The 28,000-nt window shown below is 39.2% G+C and overlaps 1 protein-coding gene across 1 annotated transcript; it reads left to right on the forward strand.

Moving 5' to 3' along the window:
- Positions 1-171: 171 nt before the first annotated feature.
- Positions 172-27,615, forward strand: parga (poly (ADP-ribose) glycohydrolase a). Its single transcript, XM_084947935.1, has 18 exons — positions 172-296; positions 1,421-1,483; positions 1,628-2,296; positions 2,412-2,544; positions 4,764-4,886; positions 5,011-5,091; positions 5,461-5,535; positions 9,826-9,918; positions 11,145-11,299; positions 16,673-16,752; positions 16,848-16,908; positions 17,368-17,443; positions 19,657-19,804; positions 23,590-23,668; positions 23,761-23,869; positions 24,412-24,517; positions 25,636-25,764; positions 26,368-27,615. Exons 2-18 carry the CDS (start codon positions 1,467-1,469, stop codon positions 26,547-26,549), a joined length of 2,316 nt encoding a protein of 771 aa, XP_084804061.1. The 5' UTR covers positions 172-296; positions 1,421-1,466; the 3' UTR covers positions 26,550-27,615.
- The last annotated feature ends 385 nt before the right edge of the window (positions 27,616-28,000 follow it).

The raw sequence follows: 28,000 nt of genomic DNA on the forward strand, positions 1-28,000 counted from the left end.
TAATTGTATGTTTAATTGTTTTATAATACAGGACAGCCTGTGCAATGTAATATTACACATTTATTTCTTATAGTTAAATCCTCGAGAGTCACATTGACAGATTTCTTTCATTTACCATCTTAGCCTTTGTTTACGTGTATTTACACCGGTCCAGCAGGTGGCGGCAATGCACTTGTAAGTTGGTGTGCTATCCGCCCTTAAAAGCCACAAGAAGAAGAACAAGCATCTCGAAGTGAAAGTGAATAATGTAGAGAAAAATAGTTTATATTTAAAAGCCTTGAACAAGGAACAAGCTTGTAAGTTACGTTTCTTTATTTGAATGACGACCGCACTGTTAGCTTATATAGGTTAATCCGAGCTATAGTAATCGAGGCTAACCTTCAGCATTTATAGCCAATCAAAGCTAAGTTAGCTAAAGATGCTGTGTTTTTGCAGTGCGCTCAGGGTAGTAAGATAAAGAAAAATCTGTCGTTTTAGCGTGAAAGTGACGTGTCAAATGAAGAAAATATGCTTGGCCAGCTCGTCGTAGCTTTGTTGTAGCTGTCAGCTGTGCGTTTTTTCGCGGTGTGCCGTCTTTGTCTGTAATTAATGCACATATATACAGGTAAAATGAACTGAATCTGTAACTTACTGTGAACATCTACCTACGACCATCTTCGCTGAAGTCACAGAATGTAATAAGTGGACCAAAACACTGTAGCTTCCACCCGGAATAAACAAAGTTTGTATTTTCACTGTATTAGAAGTCCAGTTATACATACCAAGACCAGTGTATTTCTATTGTTTCTATGTTGTTGCTTACGAAGGCTGAATGTCATGTTTATTTCTGGTTTGTAAGGATTTATTTGAACAGTTCTTTTAACTACTGTACAACATAAATCTGTAATCGCTTTAAAATACAAGAATTGGGTGCAAAAAATGAAGTGAATTTGTTTTTTTTTTTCTAATCCACACCTGGTCAAAAGTATATATACAAGCTCAAATATATAAACACCCTTATTATTTTTTAGTTAGCTATTGATTTGAGATGAAGTTGAAGTATATGGAGATACTCCTCCAGTCCATGGCATTGTCAATGTGGACATTGTCAATGTGGACATTGATGCTGGCGTTCGAGTAGTCGACACTTCACGGGAGGCTTAGCCTTTGTAGTTCCAGGGTTATCACTGAACAACATCCTTACCAATTCCTCTCTAAAACTTTGGGTATATTTCCAGACGCTGGAAAACACACAGCCGCATAACTTGTACTTATGTACAGTTGTTTGAAGTAATTATCTTGCTGCACAATCATGCCACCCTGGAAAAGTTCAAAGAAACCATTAAAAGCCTCAAATTACCCTGACATGCCAATGATGAGTGTATATAAACTGCCTTTTCTTACTGTGCCAGCATATTTACTTTCTTTCTCTCTAATACAGCTGGTTCTGATTAGTCTTGTATGACCTGTTAAACGTGGATGAAGTTATGGATTCTCAAACGAGGTAAAGTATCCAAGTTAACAGTTTGCTTGGCCTTGCATGATTAATTTCCAATGTACTGCTAATTAAAGAACATATTGATAGAAAATGTGTGATTATGATAAAAGTATATTTTATATGTTTTATTTTCTTTCTTTTTTGCTGCAGTTTAAATGCTGAGGTTAATCAAGAAGATGTAAAGAATGATGCTCCAAAAACTAACCTCACAGATGAAAGAGATGAACTCTGTTTTGAACCACAAACGTCTGACGCCAGAGGATACAGTGCACAAACAGAGAACACACATGATGATGTGTCTTCCCAGAATTTGATGGACTGTAGGTCTGCAGGTGACACGGATGAAGCTGTGCTCACATGCAGCAAAAGTAACACAGCTCCAACACAGTGTTCTAATGGGCAGAAATCTAAGAGGCCCAGTTCACCAGGTCCTCACCCCTCTAAGACAACCTGTGTTGCTGCACACACTACCAATACAAAACTCCATCCCTGTCTTAGTTTTAGTTCCAAAAACCCAGTGTGTACCCCCATTGATGTGGAGATGCTCAGTCCTGATAGTCCAGTCTGTAAAACCATGTTCAACAACTCTGCAGACCAGGATTGTGATGGAGGTTTTTGTGCAGAGCACTCTGCCTTTGCAAAGGCTCAGGTAATGGAATCTCAGCAGACTATCAAAGACTCTGATCCAGGAAGTTCAACCAAAGAAAGAGAACATCTTCCTGCAATCGGATCCGAGGATGCTGAAATAGCAGACCACAGTGGGTCATCTAATATGAGCCAGGACTTAATTGAAAGCCAGCCAGATGCAATTTTGCAAAGGTCCTTGGAAAGATTTTCACTACAACTTTTTTTTGTGCCCTAGTGCCATTATATTCATAATGTCCTTTAGTTAATCTGCTGTCTGCTTACCTGTTCTGCCTTTTTTTCTGTATAGTGTTTCATGCCCATCACATAACATTGAGACAAAATGGCAGGGGACGCCCATAGATGAGCTGAACAGACTACCCCAGTGTGCCCCTCCTCTGTCCCACCTGAAATCAGCACCTCATCACACTGTCACAGTCAGGGTGAGTCAACAGCCACTTTTTTTTTTGTGGATCTTTGTATTTGCTAATACAGATATGTTCATGATGACCTGCTGAAGTTCAAACTAAGCATCAGAATGGGAAGAAAGGTTATTTAAGTGAATTTGAATGTGGCATGAATGTTGATGGCTGCTCTGTGTATTTCAGGCTATGGGGAATTGAAAAAACTGTTTTCCATCCAACATGCTTTAATATTTGTAATTCAAAAGTATTACTTTGAAAAAAAAAAGACTCCTAAAGAAATAAAGCAATTTATTTAAATCACATTGCTGACTACCGAGCCTTGTTAACCTATGAGGCAGATTTTGTTTAACTCACCATAATTGTCTGTTCAAATGTTATTCTAATAAAGGATGATGCTGAAGCTGATAGTAAACTAAGGTTGTTATTGCAAAAGGAATCTGCATTTCTTTGTTTGGCTGTAAGCCTATTAGTGTGTGTCATCCCCTCACCGATACCTGGGAGTCTCTCGAGAGCACCTTTAGGACAGATGAGCACAGAGCATAGCAGCACCAGCTGTTGCAGGTGAACCAGGGGAATGTCTTCCTTTGTTACTGTCTCACTCTTTCAGTCTTTTAATAGTTGTGCTTATCTACTGGGATTTTCCTACACAGGCATCTCTGGGTTTTACAGAGAATAATGTGAAAAAGAGAAAATATTCAGTGAATGGCGGTTCTCTGGCTAATAAGGGCATGTCAGAGTTAAATGCCCAGACTTCTTCAGTCTCATAGGAAGCCAACAGTAACTCACATAACCGGTTGTTACAGGCAAAGTATGCAGAAGAGCAGCTCTGAATGCACAACATGTTGAACCATGAAGCAGACGGGCTACGGCAGCAACAGACCACACTAAGTGCAACTCCTGTCAGCTAAGAACAAGAAACTGAGGCTACAGTTAACATGGGCTCACTAAAATGATCCAATAGAAGATTGGAAAGACGTTGCCTGGTCTGGCGAGTGTTGATTTGTACTGTGACATTCTGATGGTAGATTCAGAAGTTGAATTAAACTGCATGAAAACCTGGCTCCATCCTTCCTTGTATTAACTGTCCAGGCTGGTGGTGGTTGTAATAGTCTATGGGATATTTTCTAGGCACACTTTGGTACCAACTGAGGATTGTTTCAACATGACAGCCTACCTGAGTGTTGTTGCTGACTAAGTTTATCTTTTCATCTCTGAATGATCACAGTGCACAGGTTATCATCTTTCTGTTTCCAGCAGGATAATGCATCATGCATCAATGTGTCATAAAGCTCAGATAATCCCAAACTGATTTCTTGAACATCACAATGAGTTCATTGTACTCAAATGACCTCCACAGTCACCAGATCTCAGTTCAACAGAGCACCTTTGGGATGTGGTGGGACAGGAGATTTGGATCGTGGCTGTACAGTCGACAAATCTGCAGCAACTGTGTGATGCTATTATATCAACATGGACCACAGTGTTTGAGGAATATTTCCAGCACCTTGTTGAATCAATGCTACAGTAATTAAAGCAATTCGGACGGCAAAAGGAGGTCCAACTCAGTACTAGCAAGGTGTACCTAATAAAGTGTCTGGTGAATGTGTATCATCGCTTGATGAAATGTGTTTATATAAGAGAAAATAAGTCTGGGAGGATTGGCAAAGATGATGTAAAGAATGGCTCTTGAGATGCAGACAGGGTGAATGAGAGAGACAGTGCTGGGCCGAGTGAAGCCGTCCTCCATGATCCCCTGAGGGGCTCTTGTCAGTAGCAGTCCTATCAGACTATCCTCCACTGCTTGTCCCACAGGGACATAGTACTGCTTTACTATGTTACTGCTGTCCAAGAATGAAAATGTATTTATAATTAATGTTTTAATTAGATCTAATGTGTACACTGAAAACTGGTTGTCTTTTAGTTCATTACGGATCAAAGAAATGTATGACTTGAAAATATGTAATGCTTGTATTTTTATTTTCTATGCATTTACCTTTAGTGTGAGGCAATAAAAATGCCTTATACAAGATAAGCCTATATAGAAATTTTAGTTTATTCTTTAATTTTTTACACTATCTACCAAGTTGTGCTCTAACTTTCAGGGGCTTTTAAAGCTAAACCAAAAGACATTCTTTTAATGAGCAAAGGGAAAACAGTTAATTTCATCATAATTTCTCTAAAAACAGTAACCTGTAAAGAACATGTTTTCCCCTTGCATTTTTATTTCCCTGTTACAGACAGATCTCCTCAGGGAGGGAGAAGTCCCTGTCCCATACCCTACCAAGTTCAAGGATGCATGGGATGATTTGTCAGTGAAGATGCCCTGCTCTGAGAAGAATCTGTTTCCTATGGAGACTGAGGTATAATAGTTGTATAGCATCCCTCCATCCAGACATGCCATTTCAGTACAATAAAGTTAGTTACTGCAAGAACACCAACGTAAGAAAAGTTTGTATTTATAAAATTTTTTTTAATGTTGTGTAGGATGGAAATGGCGTCCAAAGTCGATGGGACCTGATCCGCACTGCTTTGCAGAGGGGGTTCAAAAGTTGTCTGGATGTGAGGGTAAGAGATCAGAGAGACTGGTTAGTCAAACCTAAAATATGGAAACCAAGCAGTTGAAACCCTGAAACGCTTACACTCCAGTAAACTGTTTCAAAAAGCGGAAAAATTCGTGTTGCCAGAGTTGCCAAACAAATGACCACAGTAGGCTTTTAAGTGTTTTACACAATATTGAAGAATTTCTGGGCATATTTGTTTCCAATTATATTGTGAAAGCAATGGCAAAGATACAAATCGTATTCCATAAGCAACCACATGGTGGCAGAGTTTGCATCAGTTGTATTTTACACAATTTATAAAACCAGATTTGTACTTTTGTGCACAAATGTTACATTTTCAGTCTGACTTCTAACTTCTCATTCTTCTCTTCAGGATGCAATCCTTAGGTATAACACAGCCCATGCAAAGAAATGGGACTTCACTGCCCTGAACCTTCTTTGTACAGAGGTACGATGTTCAGTATACGACTGTTACCTGATGTTTATGGGCTTGTCTTGTACAAAAGAAAAGGCATAATATTAGCACAACTTCCTAATGGACTACTGAAAATGTTTTAATTCCAACAACTTGTCCTGTACAGACATGTTTGCTGAACATGGCAGACCTAAGAATCCTTTTATAAGATCTTTACCATGAAAAAAAACCTCATAAAGATTTATTTGAATCTGATTGAGCCTTGTAGACTTGTAAGTCCCAGCAAAATTTAAGTCACCATGATTATCTGGTTAAATGTTAGTCTAATGAAGAATGAATCTAAAGCTGATAGTAAAGTAAAGTTGTTATCGCAAAGGGAATCTGCTTGTCTTTGTTTGACTGTAAGCCCATTAGTGTGTGTCATCCCCTCACGGTACCTGTGAGTCTCCCGGGAGCACATTTAGGACAGATGAGCACAGAGCATAGCAGCACCAGCTGTTGCAGGTGAACCAGGGGAATGTCTTCTTTTTTATTGTCTTCCTCTTTATCCTTTTAAACACTTCTTATCCTCTTTTCAGACAGTTAGGGGCTATAATTGCACACGTGTTATGAGGATAACATTTTTAGACATGGGACAATGATTTCTTGTCATTCAGTTTTACAAGATAACTTTTTAAAGTGTCAGCCCTTTTACAGAGTTTCTCTCCTTAGAGACTGTAGATAAAGTATGATCTTTATTACTTATTATGTCTACTGCACAGGCTGAAACTTTATATTTTAACTACACCACCACCCAAAAGAGCCTAAAGATAGATGGCAAAGCAAATTCAATTTGAAGCCTAATTTTTATAGCTATGTTTAGCATTTAGAAGCATTTGTTTTATTCCTAAATTCTTCCTGGGTATATCAATTAGGAACAGAATCGTTATAACAATGCAGTGTTCAGAATTAAGTGAGTGCTTGTGATATCCGGCACAGTCCAGCCAAATTGTTATTTAAACCTAATGCTTGTTCTCTCTCATCGTGGATTACTCAGCTAAATTTAGCCCATTCAGAATTGTTTTTTTCCTTCTCTCTGAAATATTTTCTTAGTAAGCCAGAAAGCTTGGCAGATCAATAGCTGTCTAAGCCTTTTTATAGCTTAATCCAATTTAATTAAAAGCCCCCATTAAGTCTGTAAGGATGCTAAGTAAGGCCAGGCAGTAAGTTGGTCTTCCCGGAAGCAATTTCATCAGCAACTCCAACTGCCTGCTCGCTGTCGTGACCACAGCAATTCCCCCACTTTTGTCATTTTTATGTTCCAAAGACATTTTATAAAGGCAAGCGGCGCTCACTAGAGAAGGACAAACCAGTGTTTAAATGACACAGTAGAAACCAGAATTTGATTACATAAGCCAGAGGTCCCCAACCCTTTTTGCGCCACGGACCGGTTTATCTCCGACAATATTTTCACAGACCGGCCTTTAAGGTGTCGTGGATAAATACAACAAAATAAAACCAGTGCTGGTACCCAAAACAAGGAGGATTTATTCATAAGACACGGGAAAAGACCCAGGGAAACAGAGTTAATGATAAAAACGTTTAAAAAATAACAATAAAAACCCTGAAAACCATAAATTTCACACCCGAGCCTCAACTCTCGCAGCCCGGTACCAAACAACTCACGGACTGGTTCCAGCCCGATACCGAACGACTCGGGTACGTGGCCTGGTTGTTGGGGACCGCTGACATAAGCAACAGTTGGCCAAGTGATGAATCCACCCACTAAATATTCTTGAATAGAAAGACGTAGGCACAGCACACCTGCTGGCTGTGACTGGTATCAAGCATTCAGACCTTCATGACAACACTTAAGCAGAAATGATTAACAGCTGTCTTTCTACGGCAGACCTGTTTCATGCAAAGCGATTTATTTGTTATGCACACTCTAATGTCGTGAAGAAACAAACGGTCAGCCATTCTATAACAGTGGCCAAACCAGCTGATTGATATAAAAGTTTTCAGTGTCATATTTGTTTTTTGTGGTCATTATGAATGCTAACCACTGAACTTCTAAGCCAATACAACCTAATTAAATGTGGTGCAACATCTTGTATCACTGAGGTAAAATAGTGAAGGGATACATTGCCCCTGGACCTGTGACTGACAGTCCGCTCAGCATGTAATAGCCATAAGGTAAAAAAAAGAAGAGGTTTCCAAATTAGGGCTTGTCTGTAAATTGTCTTAGTGTTTCTCCTCTGCCGAATGAAACTGTCACTGTGTCATTTTCTGACGAATGTCTGAGGGCTAAGCACAAACCCAGTCCAGGAGTACAGTACAGCTGATGTTTCAGTACACAAACATATATATAGCAGCAAGACAACAAGGCTGTTCCTCTCATTTTTGTGCCCTGTTGCTTGCTTGTTTGCTTCCATCTCTCTCACTGTTAAAAATGTCTTGAAATGCAGGGTTTGACACTAAATGTATTGGGGAAACACCCTTAGAAGAACTGTAAATTAAATAGTCAAATCAAGAGTTGTGAAGGTTGAGCTGCCAGAAAATTAAAATGACTTGTAAAGACTAGAATGTATGGAAGATCAATGTCTAATCGATCACTATGCTATGAAGCACTAAATCCTGACTGCCCTGATGAAACTCGGTCTGTCATATTTATGGATGTGAAATGTATAGTTTGTGTGTCCACCCTAACCTTGTGGTGAGCTGCTCTAGCTGTGGAAAGGGGGGGTGGGTTGTCTTTCTGCCCTCATCCTGCCGCATCACCAGCTACCATCTATTAGTCCCACAGGAGCGCTTTATGATGTCTGCCAGCTCATTACTCCTGACAGCATTTAGTCAGACCTGCTCTGCAGCCATATAAATGCCCCTGGCCAAATCAACCACCAAAGACTTCCTGTGGAAAATCAAGCCACCCTGCCACTCTCTCCACAATTGGTCATTTGCATTTGCTCCCAGAAGATCCATTTAATCAGCACAAGCTCCCCTGCTTACCTTGATAGAATAAGGCATGTGATTGATGACAGTGACATTCGAAGCCAATACACTCGTAAATGATTGCGTTGTAAATCTGGGGCGTATGATGGAATAACTGGGTGTTTATTTTAGGGGGAATTGCAGATGGATGCTGAGGTAAGCTTCAAGCTGAAGTATGGATGCCTCAGCTGTGGCGAGCTCATTCCTAGATTGATGGTAGTTTCTTTGGAAAAGGGTTCTGTGTAGTGAACACCTCTGCAGCATTTCTGTTTCTGTGTTTTTTTTTTCACCGTTGAAGTTTAGGTATTATTGATATCTGAGTAGTGGGAGTTCATCCTATAACAACAATAAACTGAAACTTGAGTTTTTATTGTTGGATATGAGAGAAAATTGTGTAGATATTGCTTACTGGTGTAGGGTTATGACCTCTGACTTGCTGTAAAGCTGTTTTTAGACCATGTCAACTTAATCAAACAGTTGGCTCATCCTCAGATTTTCAGTTATATCCTGGGTCCTGGGCTTAAGAAAACAATACTAAACCTTAAAAAATGGCACGTTTAAAATTGAGGGAAAATGAACAACAAATGCACAAAACAAGGAATAATTTATGGCTCTTTTTTAATTGCATGAAACCCGTGCATCATTTCTTTTGTTAATATTCAATGAGGAAAGCAATGCGTGGAAAATTTATTTTATTTTATTTATAAAATTTAACACACATCAACAATGTGTGACATATGTGGGTTTAGGTTAATTTGAGCCTTAATTAGCCCTATGCATGAATTCGCATGTGTATGGTTGTCTGTCCTTGTTAGCTCTGTGACAGACTGGCGACCGGGCTACGATGTATCCTGTCTCTCACACTTGGGCAGTTGTGATAAGCTCCAGCCCCCCTGGACACTGAGCTAGATAAGGGGAAGAAAATGGATGGATTGATGTTAAAACTCATATTTATTACATGAATGAGTTGTTCCAGTATATTTGTTGAAAGTTTTCAAAGTGCAAGAAATGAAGACGTAGCTTCTTAGCTTGTACTTATACATAAAAAAGACAGATTTTGTTTTTTGTTTAGACAAAAACAAGTCAAAATCATGCTCAAGTCAATGAGCAGAAAATGTAAAGCACAAAAACAAGCACTGGTTTGATTCTTAAATGAATAACAAAAAGTTAGTTTTTTTTTTCTCCATTTGTTAAGAGAAATCTGTGGTGTGACAAAACAATATGTCAACTTACATATAATCAGTCACTCTGACTGCTGGCTCCGAGTAACTGACTGCCTAAGTAGGCAGTCAGCTCGACACATATCTCATTTAACAATACTTAAGCTTGCATGTATTTTTTTTGTCTTTTCAGTGTCTTGAGCATTGTGAGGTACAGCAACTGTTTGATACCGTACTACCTGCTATGGTTGATCTTGCACTCAGAGCTCCTCGGCTGTGCACAATGGTAGGTTTTGATTGTTGTCTGTATTTATACCAAATTATCTATTTTTAAGGGCTTTGGAAATGTGTAAAGGTGAGGCGTTACTAGTGAAAGTAGCAGTGTTTAAGGTATGCAGGAAGACGGATAAAAGTGTGGTAAGTTAGCAGGACGGGTTAGATGGTGCATCAACTTATGAGTTACAACTCGCAGCTAATGAATCCAACTCTTTGGTCCATATCAGGAACTGCTTCATTAGAAAAGAGGACTGGGAGAGGAGAGGTCCATGTTCTGCCATCCATTTCATGTGCTATGCTTGTGCACTTAGGAAACTCCACTTACTTTTTGTGAATTCGGTGCACTAAGTTGGGACTTCTGAATTTTAAAATGCAGTCTATCGCTTTAGATTTCCACAAGTATTCCTGTTCCAAGCAAGACACATTGGTAGTGCGGGTTTGAAATTGGCCGCTTTGAACCCCAGAAGGCCTTTTTGCAGTTCACATTACATGGAGAGCCATGTCAGAGTTCTTTTAAATGTCATGTCCATTTGTCCTTGTTTCCCTCTTCTGTCATCAATTTTAGCTATCTGAGAATTACAGGATTGGTATTTTTGTAATCACGTTATCTATTTCAGTCTTCAGTATAATTTAATAAAGAGAATTCAGCTCCCACTGCGGGATAGGGGAATCCCTCTAGTTCCTGTTTACGTTGAGAGCCAGGGGCAGAGGTTTAAGTATTATCCACTTTAACTAGAGGATGGAGTTTCTGTTACAGATTCCATTTTAAAGGGCATTATTTGCAGATATTGAATAATGAAGCTTTCTGACTCTCTCAGCTTTGTTTGGCAGTATTAAGCGTCAAGCCTAATATTTATATGTGCGTTATTAGAGCTGGTATTGATCTGCTAACTGGGCAGCCTTGGGAGGCTCTTTAGCCTTAATCAGTGAAGATGGATGGGCCCTGTGTGCCTGACTGAACAAACCTGGGGGAGAGCAAGAGAACTGGGACCTTAATTGCTACCACCCATTTAGCTAATGGAACTCTCAGTGTTTGCTAGATTGCTAAACTAATTCCTCATTAGCTCTTTAGCCTACACCACTAAACCCATATTACTTTGTCTGTTTTTTCTGCATCTGTCTTTGTTACTGTAATCCCTTCTCTTACTTTTTGCTTTGTCACTGTAGCATTGGCATTGTATCATCAAATCACTGATTGGATTTTTTAATTTTTCTGTTTTTTTTCTCTATTTACAGCCAATTCCTTTACTTAAGTCAAGGATGAATCAGTCTCTGACCCTTTCTCAGGAGCAAATAGCCTGTCTTTTGGCCAACGCCTTCTTCTGCACATTCCCTCGACGCAACTCCCGCAAGTCCGAGTATGGCAATTATCCTGAGATCAACTTCTACAGGTGAAAGCACACAAAACAAAAGAAATCACCAGCAGCCTGCTGTTATTAGTATTTAATACAAAAAAAAGGTTTTCCCCTTTAGTGCCCACAATGTTGCTTTGTAAGCCTTTATTTAGAGCAGGACAGAGGACGTCTAAGGTGATTGAACCCTGTTGCTGTTCTACCCTATAACTGAGGATCAAATCCGTCCCTCAGTATCTATAATACATACCAGTAATAGGGTTTTTTTCTTATAAATTTCAGCTATCTGCCTCAGTGTGATTGTTTTGAGCGGCTCTGTTTTTAATGATCCTACCATTCAAAATAAACTAATATCCATCAGGGGGCACTACTGCCTTTAAAACCCTTAATAGATGAATTGTTTTGTTTTTACTTATTTTCTGTACATATTGTTTCTTGCACATTCAGTGTAGAAATTTACCTTGGCTGCAGTGGTTGGAAAAACAATGAACTGATTTCTGTATGAACGGAGCCACGGTTTGTCATTTGTTTTTAGTTGTTATATTGCAGTTTGTGGTGTAACTGCAAATATCATGTTATCGATTTGAGGATGGGGCTGTGGGCTGAGGATCTTTCTCCATGTTATACCCCATGCGTGGGAGGGAGATCCCAGTAGGAGTGTTAAATTGGAGTTCTTTCTTACAACCTACTCAGAACCAGTGGTGTGTTAAGAAAGCATGGGTTAGCTAATGGAAACAAATTGTTATAATAGACTGTTTTAAAGTGAACACTTGTCTGTGTGTCACTGGCTTCTCATAACTTGAAGTGTCACTTTATTTGTAAAAAAAAGAAAAGAAAAAGGAAGTGATGCAAATATATAGCCCAAAACTTATAACAATGATGTGCTGTTGTGCTTTTGCTCCGAACATAACAGGTGTGAAGTGTAGGTGACAGCTGACATTGTAAAGTTATAGCAGGTTAAAGTAAACTGCCAGTCTAAATATCTTACTTTCTTACTTACTTTCTTTTTAAGATCTACCTAAATGGAGAGAACGTAATTTTCCACCTTAAAAGAATAAAAACAATTTTTTAAAACTAATTCGGCTTAATGACCGATGATTTTATGTCACAGTGAAGCATCCCTCATCCATAATTCACAAGATTCTCTATTCCTTCCTATTGCACTCAATGATCGCCTAATAGGCTTTCAACCAAATTTTGTTTCTCATTTTATGAGCAGTAACCTGTGAATTGTGATGGATCTTGACCTGGATGAGCTACTACGTCATTGATCTGGTTTATCCTATTACAGATGTGGTTACATTTATCTAAGTCACGTCTTCTGTTTATGGTGGCTGTTGTTTTTCCGGAAGTGTATTTAGAAGTTTATCTGAATTGAAAATGATTTATACTATTGTGTTTTCCTGCCCAATGTTTTGTTTTGAGTATTGGTAACAAGAAAGAAGAATTTATGTGAAACAGGACAAGAACTGTGGATGACATATGAATTATGACACAAAGCAAAGTTTTGTGTATAACAGAACAGAAGAAACTATTACAAAAAGCAAAACTTGTCTGAGTGTGAAAAGTTATGACATGATGACTATGAACAGGTAGCTAATTGAATCGGATAGGCATTTTTTCCAAGTATTTTTCCCCCATTTGATAGTGGCTAGAAAGTTGACATATTGTTTATAGGTGAGAATGGCTGGTAACAGAGTTATAATTAGATTTTATTACATGCTTTGCAACTTCATGTTTGGACAGTAAGTGCCTCTGTATATCCTGAACACTGTCCAGACAATACCTCAACTCAATTTTCCCCTATTTCCACGAGGCCCTTCTCCTCATTAGTGACATTTACAATAAGGGTTGTTGCCCGACACACTGAAGGCGTTGGTTCGGTAATACCTTATAATGAGTTCCCATATTCTTTGCAGAACATGAACATTTAGTGCTATGAATTTTGACATTCTCTGCTATCTACATGGGCTCTAATTGCTGGTCATTTTCAGATGGAACAAAATACATTTTTCAGTTTATTGTATACGCTGCCTCTTGCTTTATTGATATACTGCTGCCAAATATCAACATTTGTATTCATTTTAGGCGTTTAATGGATTCCTGCGCCAGTTTGACTCACCAGAGTGACTAGTTCATCGCTCGTCATGGTGGTGTTTGTCAAAATAAATTGGAAAATAAATTAACTTGCTGTGGAGAAAAAGAAATTCAAAGGTGGAAAATGGATATTATTAAAATGGAATAATCTTAGCATAACACACAAAATCTGCCCACAAACAACTCTTTCATGTTCAGGAGTTGAACAATCAAAATGGGCACACAGGTACATCTTTGATCCCTGATGGTTCTTATCTGTATCTGATACTATGATGCCATGACATTGCCTAGCAACTAGCTACTAATAGGTTAAAATGACCCATTGGTAACATTTATGTGTAGACTGTGTGAAACATAAATGTGGCAAATGTAGAAGTGCCTAAAAGCCTCCATTGTATCTGAAAGCCACCAGATGGCGATAGCTGTAGTTGAAAAAAAGACTTCTGGTCCTGTAGAAGTCTACGAAAGAGCAGCGTTCTGATCTGACCTTTGTAAACACTGTTGATCTGAGTTTATGGCCTCAGTCACTCATTTTTTGATCATATTGAATAAAAATTCATTTGAATTTGTAAATCTTCATTATATTATGTTTTAAAACTGGAGGCTTATCTGTGCTATGAAACCACATGTTTACTGGCTAATAGACTGTTAATCACAAGTCATTATCCAATGAGTGTGCGGTTTCACAGTCAGACGCAAGGCAATAGCAGAAACACTCAATTTCATCTTTCAGTCGAATTCCATTTGGTTTTATTTATATAAGGCTAAATTACCACAACAGTCACCTGAAGGGCTTTATATTGCCAGGTAAACCCCTATAATAATACAGGGAAAACTGCAAACAGTCAGACCGTTCCCTATGAGCAAGCACTTGGCGACAGTGGGGGGAGAAAAACAGCCATCTGGTTCGACCAGTTGAGGGTGAATGAAGAGAAAATGTGGAAGAGAGCCAGAGATCTTCAAAACAGGACTTCAGCAACCATGGGCTGAATCCACCTTTTATACTGTCTATATATTTATTCCCTTTATCATCTTATAAAAGCACAATATGATTTGAATTCAAGCAATAACTTCTCATTCATATCCATATAACTTGATTTATGCATCTTAGACTATATAGACAAAGTACTGGTCACCTACACATCACATCTACAGGAGCTGCTTGACAGTGGAAACTTATGCCATGAAGCTTCTGCCGCACAGTTTTTGTACTAATGTCAGTGCCAGCGGAGGTTTGCAACTCTGTAGTTACTGAGTCAGCAGAGTGTTGGGAACCACTTTGCGCCCCCAGCACTTGGTGATCCCACTCTGTAGCTTTACATAGTCTCCCGCTATCTGCCTGAATTCCTAAATATTTCTAGTTGTTATAGTATTATACAGCAAATAACTCCCTCTTCTAGTTCAGAGTAATATGCATCTGCTCTGTCTTTAAGGTTCGATAGAATTATTTTACAAATCCTGTCATCCTACTAATTATCTTTGATTTGGTCCATATAACCTTCAGCTGCCTTATTTTATCTAAACCATAATTGCACTTTCAGTGTCATCTGTGTGTCATCTGTTTGAGGGCACGATATCTGTGTCTGTAATGATGTAAGTATTGATTTCAGTTGCAGCGTTGGCTGTTTCAGACCACTTGGGTCTGCCTTCACTGTCAGTATTTCTGCCTAGAGCAAAATACAGGAAAGGCCAAGAGAGGGGAAAAAAGTCTTTGTGTTTCTGAGGAAACGAGACGAGACAACCGCTGCAGTCTAAAATGGGTCCTGGATCGTTACACGCCCTCCCCTTCTCGCAGTAATTGAGGGAGTGTCCGTCACTTTGCTTATCGGTTACACTAACGCTCTGTCTTGGGCAAACAGAGCAGCAAGCAATCTGCTGATTGCTGTTTTGGCAGAACTGTCGAGATTTGTCCTCTGTTAAGTGATGGATAGATTCAAGGAAGAGGATAGAAAGCAGAAGACTTGTCATTTTATGGCTTGTCTTTTCCTGGGTTTGAGAAGAAAATGACATAGGGAATTCCAATAACAGTTTGGTCAACAATGAAGGCTCATTAGTAAGAAATAAATACCCGTTTTTGTTTTTAAGTCATTGTGAGATGGTCTACCTTGTTTGCAAGAAAATAGCTGAACAGGTTATGGCAAAACTGTCAGAAATATTGTCTCCATATGCACTTTATGCAGTAGGTACGGTTATAGACGACAAGAACCAACTAATTACTGTCCTTAAATGAAAATTGCTGCAGTATATTTTGTAACAAAATCCTTCATAATTAGTAGTCCTTCTTTCTCAAGTGCGGTATAATTTGTGGCTATACTGTAAATCCCACTGTAATTTACTTGTTTCACTTACACTTTCTCATAGTAATGTTGTCCTCCAGGATACACTATGCCAAATTAACACTGACTAAAGGAACTGATGGGGTGAAGGGGTTCACAGAGGATGAGTAAGGTGCTGTGTAAGGAAATAGTGTAGAGAAAACCAAAACTGACATGAAAAAATAATCTTAAATAAATTGCTTTTTTTCTTTACTCACAGTAAGGCTTTTAGCAAATGACCTTTTCATTTAATTTGTTCCCTCTGTTTTTATTTCTTTACCGGTCTGAGCAGAAAGTGGTGGGAGGGAGAGATGCTGAACTATGGTTAGTCATCAGCTTAGGTCGCTTTTAATGGAGGGAGTGTACTAGAATGGGGGTGATTTAAGCTTTCCATCCAATGCTCTCTCCATCCCTCCACCCTAGTTTAATAGTAACTGAAAAACTGAAACGGGGCCTCAGGCAGTGCCGTTGTATGAAGGATGAGGGTAGATGGGAGAGACATCATGCCAGTTTGAAAGCGTGACTTCACTCATGTTCCTGTTGTGCAGTGAGCTTTAGATAATAAATGAGTGAAACATTAATGCCTCTCATCTTCTAAAATGTAACACATTATTTAATGTCAAAAATACAGGTGCTATTATAAAGTTTTGGAACTTGGCCCATAAAAATCTAAAATTAGACCTGAATTAGATTTGGCTCCATCGTAGATATTCTGGAAAGGTTATGCTTTCAGCATTGCTGTGGAAGTGTTGCTGTGATGACTTGCACTTCTACATCCCCTCCCGTTGGTCTACTGGATAGTTGGATGGATAGCACAATGCCAAGTGCCACCATTCAATTTGCTTGACTGTTTATATGCCTGAACGGCATACAGACACAACTTTGAAGGGGAGATACTGTACATTTTACTCCTTTTTTTCAGAAGTTGTATAAACCTTTTAATGTAGTGTTTTAAATTAAGTGTTTTTTAACTCAGACATACATTTTCTTTTGGTTTCAGGTTGTTTGAAGGTCCTTCACCAAGAAAAATTGAGAAATTGAAAACTCTGCTGTGTTACTTCAGGAGAGTTACACAGACTAGTAAGCAATGAAAATAATTAACATAATGTTGTAGAAGTTGTTGCGCTTCCCTGTGTCTTTCAGTTGAATAACCTTTTGTTTGCTTTATTTTTAAGCACCCAAGGGTCTTGTTACATTTACAAGACAAACACTAAACAATCCACCAGACTGGGAAAGGTAATAATTACTTCTCTGGTTCCTTATGAACATAATGAACTAATGAAGTGCATTTAAAATAAATTATCTTGCGATTCATGGCATACTCTGTCCAAAACAAATAGTATATTCTGCATTCTGTGAAGGCATATAATTGTTGTAGGGGAGTAATTGTTATTTTAACAGGAAGTAAAACCCTGAAATTCTATCAAAGTTTCACTAAATCTTTCCTGAATAACTCTGAAGTGTGTTGATTTTGTCTGAGTGGGATAGTGACCATCAACTCCTCATAGCTTCTTTGGTGCTCATGTGCACAGATAATTGCCATTATATAAATTCCTACAATGAAAGTAGTAGTAGGACAGTGTTTTTAAAGGGTGGATTTGAAAGAGTAAAGGGCCCCAATATGGATGAGAAGTCCACATGAATGTTGAAGTGTTTGTAATCGTTGGTTTTTTTTCTCCCCTTTTTTTTGTCCAGCTCTCAGACTCAGCTGACACGCCTGCATATCACTTGTGAAGGGACAATTGAGGAACATGGATATGGAATGCTCCAGGTAGGAATGTTTTACCACACACTAAGCACACAGTTTTACCTCTGACTTCAGTAATTAAATACTTCCATGTCATCCATGTCTTGTTAAAAATATCAAAAGCACTTCTTAACAGCATCTTTTCTCTTTTAATGTGAGAATTTTAATTTTCAATTTTAAATACAAATAGTATTCTGCAGTTTTTTTTACTGTGGTTACACCTAATGAGTATGATTCTGTCGATCAGTCTATTTTTCTTGCTTAAAAAGTAAAAATATGACCTTCAGCTTTAAACCAGTTGTATGATTTTTGTGCATATCAATGCAAGTTATTGAATCTCTGTCTGCAGTGACTCACCCCATCTTCTTACCCCCCTTGTTGTTTCTGTGTAGCTGCCGCATTTATTTTACTCTAGTTGACAGCTGATGTATACACATGAGTAGCTCCGAGTGGCAAGGGTGGAGGAGAGGACCCTGGGGTGGGGGATGAGGGAGAAGGAGGCACACAGAGACAAAGATGACGTCGGGGATCCATCTCACTGGGGTGACCCAGTGAGCTTGGAGTCCTGTAGGCGGATTGATGGCTACCTCAGCAGGCTGGATATTGGTTGTGTGTTGAGTTTTGATAGGGCAGAGCAAGCTGTCATCCTGTCGGGAGGTGAGATTGAAGGGTGGGGGGTGAGGTTAGGGGTAAACCAGTGAAGGTGAGGAGTTGAGTGGCTGGTTAGAAAACATACACAAACCCACTGTCACACAGATTGACGTAGCTGTGGGCCACTGAGCAGAACCTTCACCCCTGACAAGCTGTTTAAATATCCGCATTGTGATTTGAATGGGATGTTCTCTTATGCGTGCCACAAAAACAAGATCTGGTCTTTCATGGCATGAAGCTCAAGCACCACACTGAAAATATTTCCCCAATGAAGCATGAGTCCTAGAAATAAGCACAAACATATCGGTTATTGATATGGATTTATCTTATTTCAACAAATCCCTGGGCTGTTTTTTAAAATTTAATTTCTTGGACTCTATTCAGTGTAGATCTTGAACTTTGTGGGTAACAGAGAGGATTTTGAAATGTGGAAAATGTCATTAATATCAGTCCAGACTGTTATTTCGGTCATTTCATGTCATTATATATGTATTTTTTTTTAGCTGGATTGGGTTGAAGTTTTTTAAGACTGAAAAACATGGTCATGTGACTGCAAAAGAAGCCTGACTCATCACCACTCCACCACCGTGCTTGACATGGTTTGAGGTGTTTCTGCTGAGAAGCTGTGTTGGTTTCATCAAACATCTCCAAAGGACATTGTTCAAGAAGTCTTGGTGTTTGTTCAGATCCAACTTGGCAAACCTACACTGTGCTGCCATGTTCTTTGCAGAGAGAGAGAAGAGGGTTTCCCTTGGCAACCCTTCCATACTATTGTCTTTTTCTAATTGTATTGTCATGAACTTTAATTTTTAACATGGTAGCTGAGGCCTGTAGAATCAGAGCTGTAGCACTTTTCTTTTCTTTACCTGACTGTATATTGATTCTCAGGCTTTGTGACTTTAGATTGTGACACTAGGAGTTGGTGTCAAATTGGTTTGGTTGTAGTTTTTGACATAACTCAAATATGTTGTTCAGTCTTAAAAATTTCAGATGGACAAGTCCTTTACTTTTAGTAAGTTATAAAAGATGCAACTGGATAAAACGCAGATAAAGTTGGCAGACTGCTGAACAGCAATGACCTTTTATTGCCCGGTTCCTTTTTCTCTTTGTTGAATAAACACTGAATAGATAATGAATAGTGAGGCCTCTTAGAAAATGCAAAACTCAGACATGTGGGAAATCTGCACACATTCATGCACTGTAGATTTGAAGTATATCTTTAGACTTCACGGGTTGTGTTCTGTTACAATTTCCTGATTGGATTATTTCCATGCAGGAAGGATCATTGCAATGATCTTTATAGATTTATCTGATATAAATGGCCACAGTGGACAAAAGGATAGATAATGAGACACTAATAGAAGTATTTGTTTAAATAACAGGAGTGACAGTGACAGAATTTCACAAATTCTCTCATTTGCACTGATAGGTCAAAGGGCAGTATGTCATACCGTACATGTCATGTCATGCAACAAACCAAATAGAAATCTGTATTTTTTAAAATAAATGTTAATTTCAAGTTTGAGGCCAAACAAATGTCCTTCTTTTTTTCTTTTCTTTTTCTTTTTTTTTTTGTATTTCACTAGGTGGACTTTGCCAACAGGTTTGTAGGTGGTGGAGTCACAGGACATGGACTGGTCCAAGAAGAAATCAGGTTCCTTATCAACCCTGAACTCATTATCTCTCGCCTCTTTACTGAAGCTCTTGAATACAATGAATGCCTCATCATCACAGGTGTGTAGTTTCTTTCTTTTTTTCTCACACAAACATATGTATTTTTAAGTCTTGAGGCTTTGATTTGTATGACATTTTTACTGGGAACTTGATCACTGCAATCTTTTTTTTTTTTTTTTTGTTAAAGAAAAAGTGATTTCATGTTTTGGGGTTGTTTTCAGATGGATAAGAAGGTTGTCTCCCTGCTCTTTCTGCCTGGGGAATCAGTCCTGACTTTTGTTTGTGCTTATGTGCTGAAAAGCTTTCTTGGTGTCACTGAGCAGGGCGCTGTAAGAGTCACCATGTGGGGACTTTGTTGTCCTCCAGGGGATCTCCATGCTCACCTGGGCAACAACAATGAGAGCCTGATGAGCATGATCCTCCAGAGAGTCCATTTATTAGTTAGAACCTCTGATTCAGAAGGAACAGTGTGGTTTCAACCTGGTTGTCAAACACTGGAAAAGGTCTTGATCTTCTCAAGGATATTTCTGGGAGTTTGACTAACGGTTTCCCCTGGGATGTCCTGTGGGATGTTTTTCAGGAGTATTGTGTATTTGGCCTCTTGTTTTGGGCTATAGCTAAGTGAAAGCATGCTATGCATTGCTGCCACTTAGTTAGGCTTGTTTGTGGTGGGGTTTGGGCTCTGCCAGGTCTGCCCTTTGTCACTGGTTGTCTTCATAACTTTCATGGGTAGAATTTTGAGGCATAGCCAAATAGCGGCTTGTCTCTAGCTTGAGGGCCTCAGAATCACCTCTTTGCTTTTTGTGAATGAGGTGGGTTTTTTTTTTTTTTTTTTTTAAATTCAATGACTAATGACCTCCTGGTGATACTGGGGTGGTTTGCAACTGAATGTGATATGGTGGGAATGAAATTGGCAAGTCAATTTTGAGATAGTAGTTGTTGGCTGGAAATGGGTGGAGGGCTCACTCAGTGCTCACTCCACTTGCTGTCTCGAGTAGAGGAGCTGTGCAGCGTGGGGTACAGTGTGATCTGTGGTGGTGGTGAAGAGACAGCAAAGCTATCAATTTACTGGTTGATCTACATCCCTACTCTAATAAGTCAGTAGCTTTAGCTAGTGACTGAAAGAGTAATTTTGTGGACATAAGTGGGGGAAGTGAACTTGTTCCGAAAGGGCTCTCCTTTAAAGATAGGATGAGGAGTCATTTAGGAGGGGCTCAGTATTGAGCTGCTATAGTACCTTTACATATCAAAGGACATGGTCGAGGTGGTTTAGACATCTGACTAAGATACTTACAGGCACCTTCTACAGGTATCGCCTACCAGGAGAGGATGTGGCGGAGTCAGGACGTGCTTGAGAGCTTACATCTGTTGGTTGGCTGTTGGTGTTCCCCTTCTATACCGCCTTTCAGAGCTTGAGGAGGTGGTTATGGAGAGGAAAATCTAGAGTACTGATCCTGCAACATAGAAACATTGTCATAAAATGGATCGATAGATCGATAGATAGATTTATTGATTGTGTAATAATACTTGAGCATCAATGCAAGCTGTCCCCTTATGTAATGTACATGTACTGGATTATTTCAAGTAGAAAGTAAACACTATTACAAAACATATAGAACCACTAGACACTGATATATGGTGTAACCAGACTATAAATACTCTACATTTAATTTATCTTCATGCCATGGGGTATATGGGCTATTATTTGGCAATTATTCCTTGGTATTGTGTTGGCTTTCCTCTTTCTCCAATAGAAACTAGACACATCTATGTATCTCCCATGCCTTTCTAGTATTACATTTTGGTTCAAACCGGTGTTTCGTCCATCACTGAGTTATTTTCTCCTGTTCATTGAGCTCTTTGTGTTTATTGGGCTCCATTTATTTTTGCCCTCATACTTCCTTCCAGTCCGAAGGTAAATCCATTGCATTGATTCAGATGGGACTGCTTGGTTATCCTTCATTTCTCCCAAGCAGAATTGCTCTATTTTTCAACCTCCAACTCACTGTTTCGGTTATTCTTTCCTCTCATTTGCCTCCCTCCTGCAATTCTGGTCATCCTACCTTTTCTTTTTTCTTTTTTCCACGCCTCACATCTCGACAGTGTCAACAGAAAGAAGTATGTGTAGATTAAGATATGCAGACGTGTGGAAAAAAGTAAACATAATATAAACACTTACTTTGTTTTACTGTTTTGATGCTTTTATTTCATAAAATGATCATTTTGAGACATTATGCTGTTTGATAAATTCATCTTTTTGGCATGAGAATATATCTTTTTGACTTAAATCGCTCAAAAATGCTTGCTATTGATTGATTCTGTTTTTTTGTAACGTGACACAAATCTGAAAAAAATTAAAATACATTTGCATTGTCTGATGTCCCTCGGCATACTTTATATGCTTGTTATTTTGGGCGGTTGAAAAGTAGAAAAAACAAATAGGATGACGTTCATGCTGCTGGACCACTTTACCAAAGAAACACACACAATGAAAAAAAAAAAAACGAACTCTGTCAGCAAGCCAATTGTTGTCTGTTTTTATGTGGCGCCATGTTGTCTTCCTTGAAATTCCTATCTCTCCCCAGTGACCTTCAGGTGGTTAGTCACTGTCCCCCTCTTTCCCTCCCCTCATAGTGCTTCCCTCCCTCTTCCATCCTCCTCCTCTCCACTTAACTTTATTACATTTGGACAGAAAAGAATTTATAGCCCAACTAAGGTCATTGCTGCACTAATGGAATGGGCCAGTTATGCCATAGATTCATTAAAATCTTCAGTATTCCTTGCACGAATGCTGTGTTTCCTCTTAAAGTCCCATTTCTCTTGCTAGACTCTTTTCTCTTTTGTCAAGTTGATCATATTTCTTCATCTTTAGCGATGCCCTAGCACAAGTCTTCAAGTGCGTCTGGAACTTTAATGTCAGAGTACTTGTAAAACAAAACTCAAGTCTAAGTTTGAATGCCCACTGGCGTTTTACACCGGAAGGCAAGGTCTGCGATGCAATCTCCTGATGGACGTCAGCATAGCGGGATGCCATTATGGGCGGTTGCCAGACTGAAGTGGCTCAAGGTGAATAGAGAGGAGGAAGAATTTTGGTGGACACAGTGATATGGGCAGCCTGTTCTTTGACGTTAGGAGTCGCTGGTGTTGTGGAAAGCACTTTAATTGCAGTGCTGGACCTGCAGTGGCACAGTATCCTTTAAATAAAGCAACTGCTCCTTTTGTTTGCACAGCCAGTGCCTTACTAGAAAACGCAATTTCTGTGGAAACAAAAAAAGTTTTATAGGTAATGCAGAAAAAAATGTACATTAAAATATTTTTATTAAATATTTGCAAAATTATCCATAATTGTTGGTTTTTGTTCTAGTGGCTTCTGCCCATTAACTTAAGAAACACTTTCTCATACTCTGCTCATACAACTTTAGTTCACATGTTTAACTTCTACTCTTCAACAAAGTGTTATATAACCACATCATTCCTAATGTATGGAGCCTTTAAGGGGCAGCCTTTTCAGAAAGAAGCATAGGTGTATTATTCTAACCCTTAGGACATAACCCTAGGTGTTACAAAGGACTCAATCTCTTAAAAACACGGGTGTGTCAGTAATTAATTTTTGCTTGTTCTGTTCTTACATTTTCTCCCAGTTGTAGCTCAAAGCTTTTCATTTAAAACCCCATAGCAGATTACTTATTAAATCAGTGGGCTTTATTCGTGACAATTCAATATAAGCTGATACTCTATATGCTCATGTGGAGCATAGAAAGCGCTAAATTTGATTTTAGAACCTGCTGTGTGCTTTGACTGCTGAGCAATGAGTAATATCGTATTTCCCTCGTCTTATACTGCAGGAGCTGAACAATACAGTAAATACTCTGGCTATGCTGAGAGTTACAAATGGGTGGGTATCCACAAAGACGAGACACCCAGGTAATTTTTTCTCTCTCCTCCATAGGATTATTTTTGTGTTTGTTGGTACTTGTGCTGATGTTTTAAATGTAAAATCTTTCTTTCATTTCCAGGGATGACTGGCAGAGAAGATGTACAGAGATTGTGGCCATTGATGCTCTTAAATACAGGCACTTCCTGGAACAGTTTCTCCCTGAGAAGATGACCAGAGAACTCAACAAGGTGAGGGAAGATTTAGTTCAGCGGTTCTTTTTCCAAACGTGTTTGTGAAAGGTGGCAAGAAACCTATAAAGTGCTGCTCTAATTTGTAGTACCTTTTTAAAGGTGTCAGTGCGATGGTGCCGAACACGGCCAATGTTATATTGTTTTTGATAAAATGTTCACTACCATGAGCTTTGACATTTTGACTGGTACAGCTGCTAAAATCTAAGTGATATGTAAAACCGCTCAACTGCTAAATACTACATAACTCTCAATAGTATTACTCCCAATTTACTGCAGTTTTTTTCTCCACATGACTAAGAAAAATATATATTATGCACTTTTTTAACAGACTTTTTTCTCTTCTCAGTCGAGTAAATGCTTTATTGCATATTTTTATATTTGCTTATGTTTCAGCCTGAGGGTTAACACTTGCCCCCACATTATACATTAATGTGATTTTAATTAATTTTAATAGACTCTGAGAGATCATAGAAAAGACTGTACTGTTTGTTTGTCTTCCCCACTCTTACATCCTTCTCCCTCTTTTGTTTTCGTTCCAGGCATACTGCGGATTCCATCGGAATAATGCCAACAGGAAGCACCTCTCTGCGGTGGCCACAGGCAACTGGGGCTGCGGAGCTTTTGGCGGAGACACACGGCTCAAAGGTATAATTGGATGATTTATGGCAACAAAATCTATAAACTAGGCTAGCATCTGTGTCACATTTCTTACGTTAAAATTTTAAGGCTGGATTCCCAAGATTGCAGTGAATATCAGTAGCTCAGACTTGATCACGGCATCTCCCAGTCAGTAGAGCCCCTGCTGAAGGACTTTCAGCATTTATGTAGCTAATAGTGTACGACAATTTCCAAGATGCTGTTTCTCTCAAGCCTCTCTAGTCAATTAGAAGCTCTCCCAGGGTGTCACTCTCCTGTCCCTTTTCAGTCTTTTATAGATCATCTGACACATTTATGTTTTCCATTAAATGGGCGATTGATTACAGAGAAAGACGACCATAAATCCAGCTGATGCTGGTCTCAGTTGGCTTACACAACATCAGCCTTCATAAGCAGGGAGACCCTCACTGTTGTTTTTTGGCCAATTGTGTGTTGGATGTGCAGAGTTTTCTGTATGCCTAAATTCATGGCGCATGTACCCTGTTTTTGCTGTGCACATCAGTGCTTTAAGGCTGTGCTTCTGGACTGTTGGATTTAAAACTGAAGCTGCTAATTTCCTCTGCAGCATGCTATGAATAGATCCCTTGGACTTCACATAGTCCCCGAGGATGATATTAGCTTCCGGGGGGCCCCGCCCATTAGCTCCAGTGTTAGTATAGTTGGTATTTTTGGAAGCTAATAACTGTATTTTACATGAAAGTCCAGGAGCTGACTTGAGATGTGGTATTTACATAACACTAGTCGGGTATTTTGAAGTAAAGATTACATAGCTTTTGCAAATGATGTCATTAATCTGAACTGTATAACCACTCTGTTAAATATTTAAAAATCATGAAACCTAATTTGCAAGAGCTCAGAGACTGAATGCTGTTTACGAGGCTATTCTACCAACACTGGATTATTTACTCCACTAATACAAATTGCCACTCATGTTCTTTTATGCCACAGGCTGTACGTTATCTGGCTTATTGACCAATTATTTAGTCTGTCATGCTTTTCAGCGCTCAATTACACCTTTATAGTTTTATTCTGGAACCAATGGTGCAAATAGAGTGAATGTTGTCGCCTGAATTTTCGTCTTGAAATTCGCCTTCTCTCTTTTTCAGCGCTGATTCAATTCATGGCAGCAGCAGAGGCTGGGCGAGATGTGGCGTATTTCACATTTGGAGATGCTCAGCTGATGAAAGATGTTCATGAAATGCACGCTTTCCTCACCGAGAGTCGGGTTACCGTTGGTAAGATTCACACACAAGACGTTTGTGGCTAAGCTGTGGTCACTCAGTAGAATTATTAGAAACAGGAACTTTTTGCTTTTGCACCTCAAGGAGGTTTTCCTTCTTGGTGTCATTACAGGACTGTGTGTATAAATAACAGCACACACTCCATGGGTATGTTAAGGTACTCTACCATATGGGCCATCTCCCCGCTCCTCAGCCCATCCATTCAGCCTGAGCCGCAGAGTGGATTACTGCCTAAACTGGCCCCGGCCTCTTCCCTCCCTCTCTCTTCATTTTTCTTCTGTTGACATTTATTGAAGCCTTTCAGAGAAATTCCCCTCTAGCCATCCATTTCCTAAAGTGGAGCTACAGGGGGGGGGGGAAGGAGGAGGTTGCAGTATGTGAGTGCGTATGTTCGCTTGATTTATAAATGAGCCCGAGTACACCTTCATTTTTTTTTCTTACCTGCTTGAGTGTCTGTTTCTCTCGTTCACGATTCATTTGTGCTTTTGGTCCTATTCTCTTAAATCCCGTCTTCCTTACATGTTTCTTGACCGCATCCCTTTTGTCTCTCCTCCACCTCTCTTCCCCTCTCTCCACCACCCTTTTTTACCCTCACAGGGCAGCTGTACGACCTTTTAAACCAGTACTTCAACGAGGTGTGCAAGAATTGTCGCACGACACGACCTGACGTCAGCCTCTACAGATTCATCTATGAGACAGTCTCTTCCCCAGCAGCCTCCGACACCTTGAACACTGCTAAGGATTCTGGGATGTCTCCTGTGACTTCAGACTCTCATTAACAGGAAAACAACTGTAACCTAATCTTACCTCCCTTCTCCTTTCACACTTTGTAAAAGAGGCAGTGTGCCCTTAGTATTGTGGTTACGGTCACTTGTTTTCCCCTCCCTCTCTCTCTCGCTCTCTCTCACACACACGCACACACACACACACACACACACACACACACACACACACACACACACACACACACACACACACTTTAAGTTTGTGATCCCAACATGCAAGCTATCAAAACACATTTCTGCCTTTCTCACTGGTGGTATTATAGGAATCTCATAGTAAGGCACCAAATGTGGTGACTTTTTTCAGAGACTTATAGCAATAGTAAATCCTGGTTGCTGTTCTTTCTGTAGTCCAGATGTAATGTGGAGGGTTTGTTTTTTTTGTTTTTTTTACACACTAAATACAAATATGCCCAAATATTCATCATATGCATGGTTGTGAACAAATTTCACCATTGATAATCCAGGACATGATAATCCTCCCTGGTTATCGTGTCTTGTATTGTGTTTGCTACACTTTCTGGATGAGTTGTGTTCTCTACTTACTGTACCCGGGCTATGGTGAGGTGCCTGAATGAGATGCCATTCTGTAGTCTATGCATGGGTAACATTTATTTATCAAATATTCTACAAATATATGCTGCTCTTTTATATCCTGTCTGATACCGAAGTGTAACATACATATTGTCCTTAAGGCATATTTTACTATGGATCACAACAATCAAAATAATCACTAGTAATGTAAATCATCTCAAATTAAACATACAGGAAATTTAAGCTCACAGTCTAGACGTTTCATTTTACTCTGACCAACTTCATTTGCTACATACAGGGGGATTAAATAAAGTTAAAATGGCACGAACAATATTTTTGTTAATGTTTTTACACAACATTTATTTTGGGGATCACGTTTTCTATTATTTACTGTGTTTTCTGATTGGCAGTGTGGATTCTATTTAATGGGTTTGGTTACATTAAAGCCTGTGAGTATTGGCAAGAACTGTAATTTAGGCTTTTAGGTTGTACGTTTTATTATAATTTCTTAATAAAAGTATGACATGTATTTCTCTGCTCTGCGTTGCGTTTCCCTGCTCAAATAAACACGGTTCACTGACTAAAGTGATCGCCACAATGTGAAATTTAGGCGCAATGATTGAACCAAAAATTCTTTAAAGAGGTCGTTCTGTAGTGTAACATTATGTAGTTTCTATACATCAGGGTAATGTAATTATCCATCAAAAATAACAGATTTTGCTGCAATCTCTGGGCTTCGTCCAGTTTGGAACAGTGTCTTGGCACTGCACTTCACTGTCACTTAATTTCATGAAATCATACATTATTTAATCATCTGATTGATTTTTGTGATAGCACGTGTACCTAGGGCTTTCAGAAAAATTAAATTCCGCCTTCAAACATGCTGTATTAGATGAATTAGGGCTCCTAAATAA

Source organism: Perissodus microlepis, chromosome 13 (genome assembly GCF_051167445.1).
Source record: "Perissodus microlepis isolate ML-2025 ecotype Zambia chromosome 13, ASM5116744v1, whole genome shotgun sequence".
NCBI classification, from domain to species: domain Eukaryota; kingdom Metazoa; phylum Chordata; class Actinopteri; order Cichliformes; family Cichlidae; genus Perissodus; species Perissodus microlepis.

Excerpts from the sequence above, each read along its gene's own strand:
- parga (XM_084947935.1), top strand. Across the intron at positions 19,805-23,589 it reads TGAATGCCTCATCATCACAG|GAGCTGAACAATACAGTAAA; the intron begins GTGTGTAGTTTC and ends CTTATACTGCAG. Across the intron at positions 23,870-24,411 it reads TGACCAGAGAACTCAACAAG|GCATACTGCGGATTCCATCG; the intron begins GTGAGGGAAGAT and ends TTTTCGTTCCAG.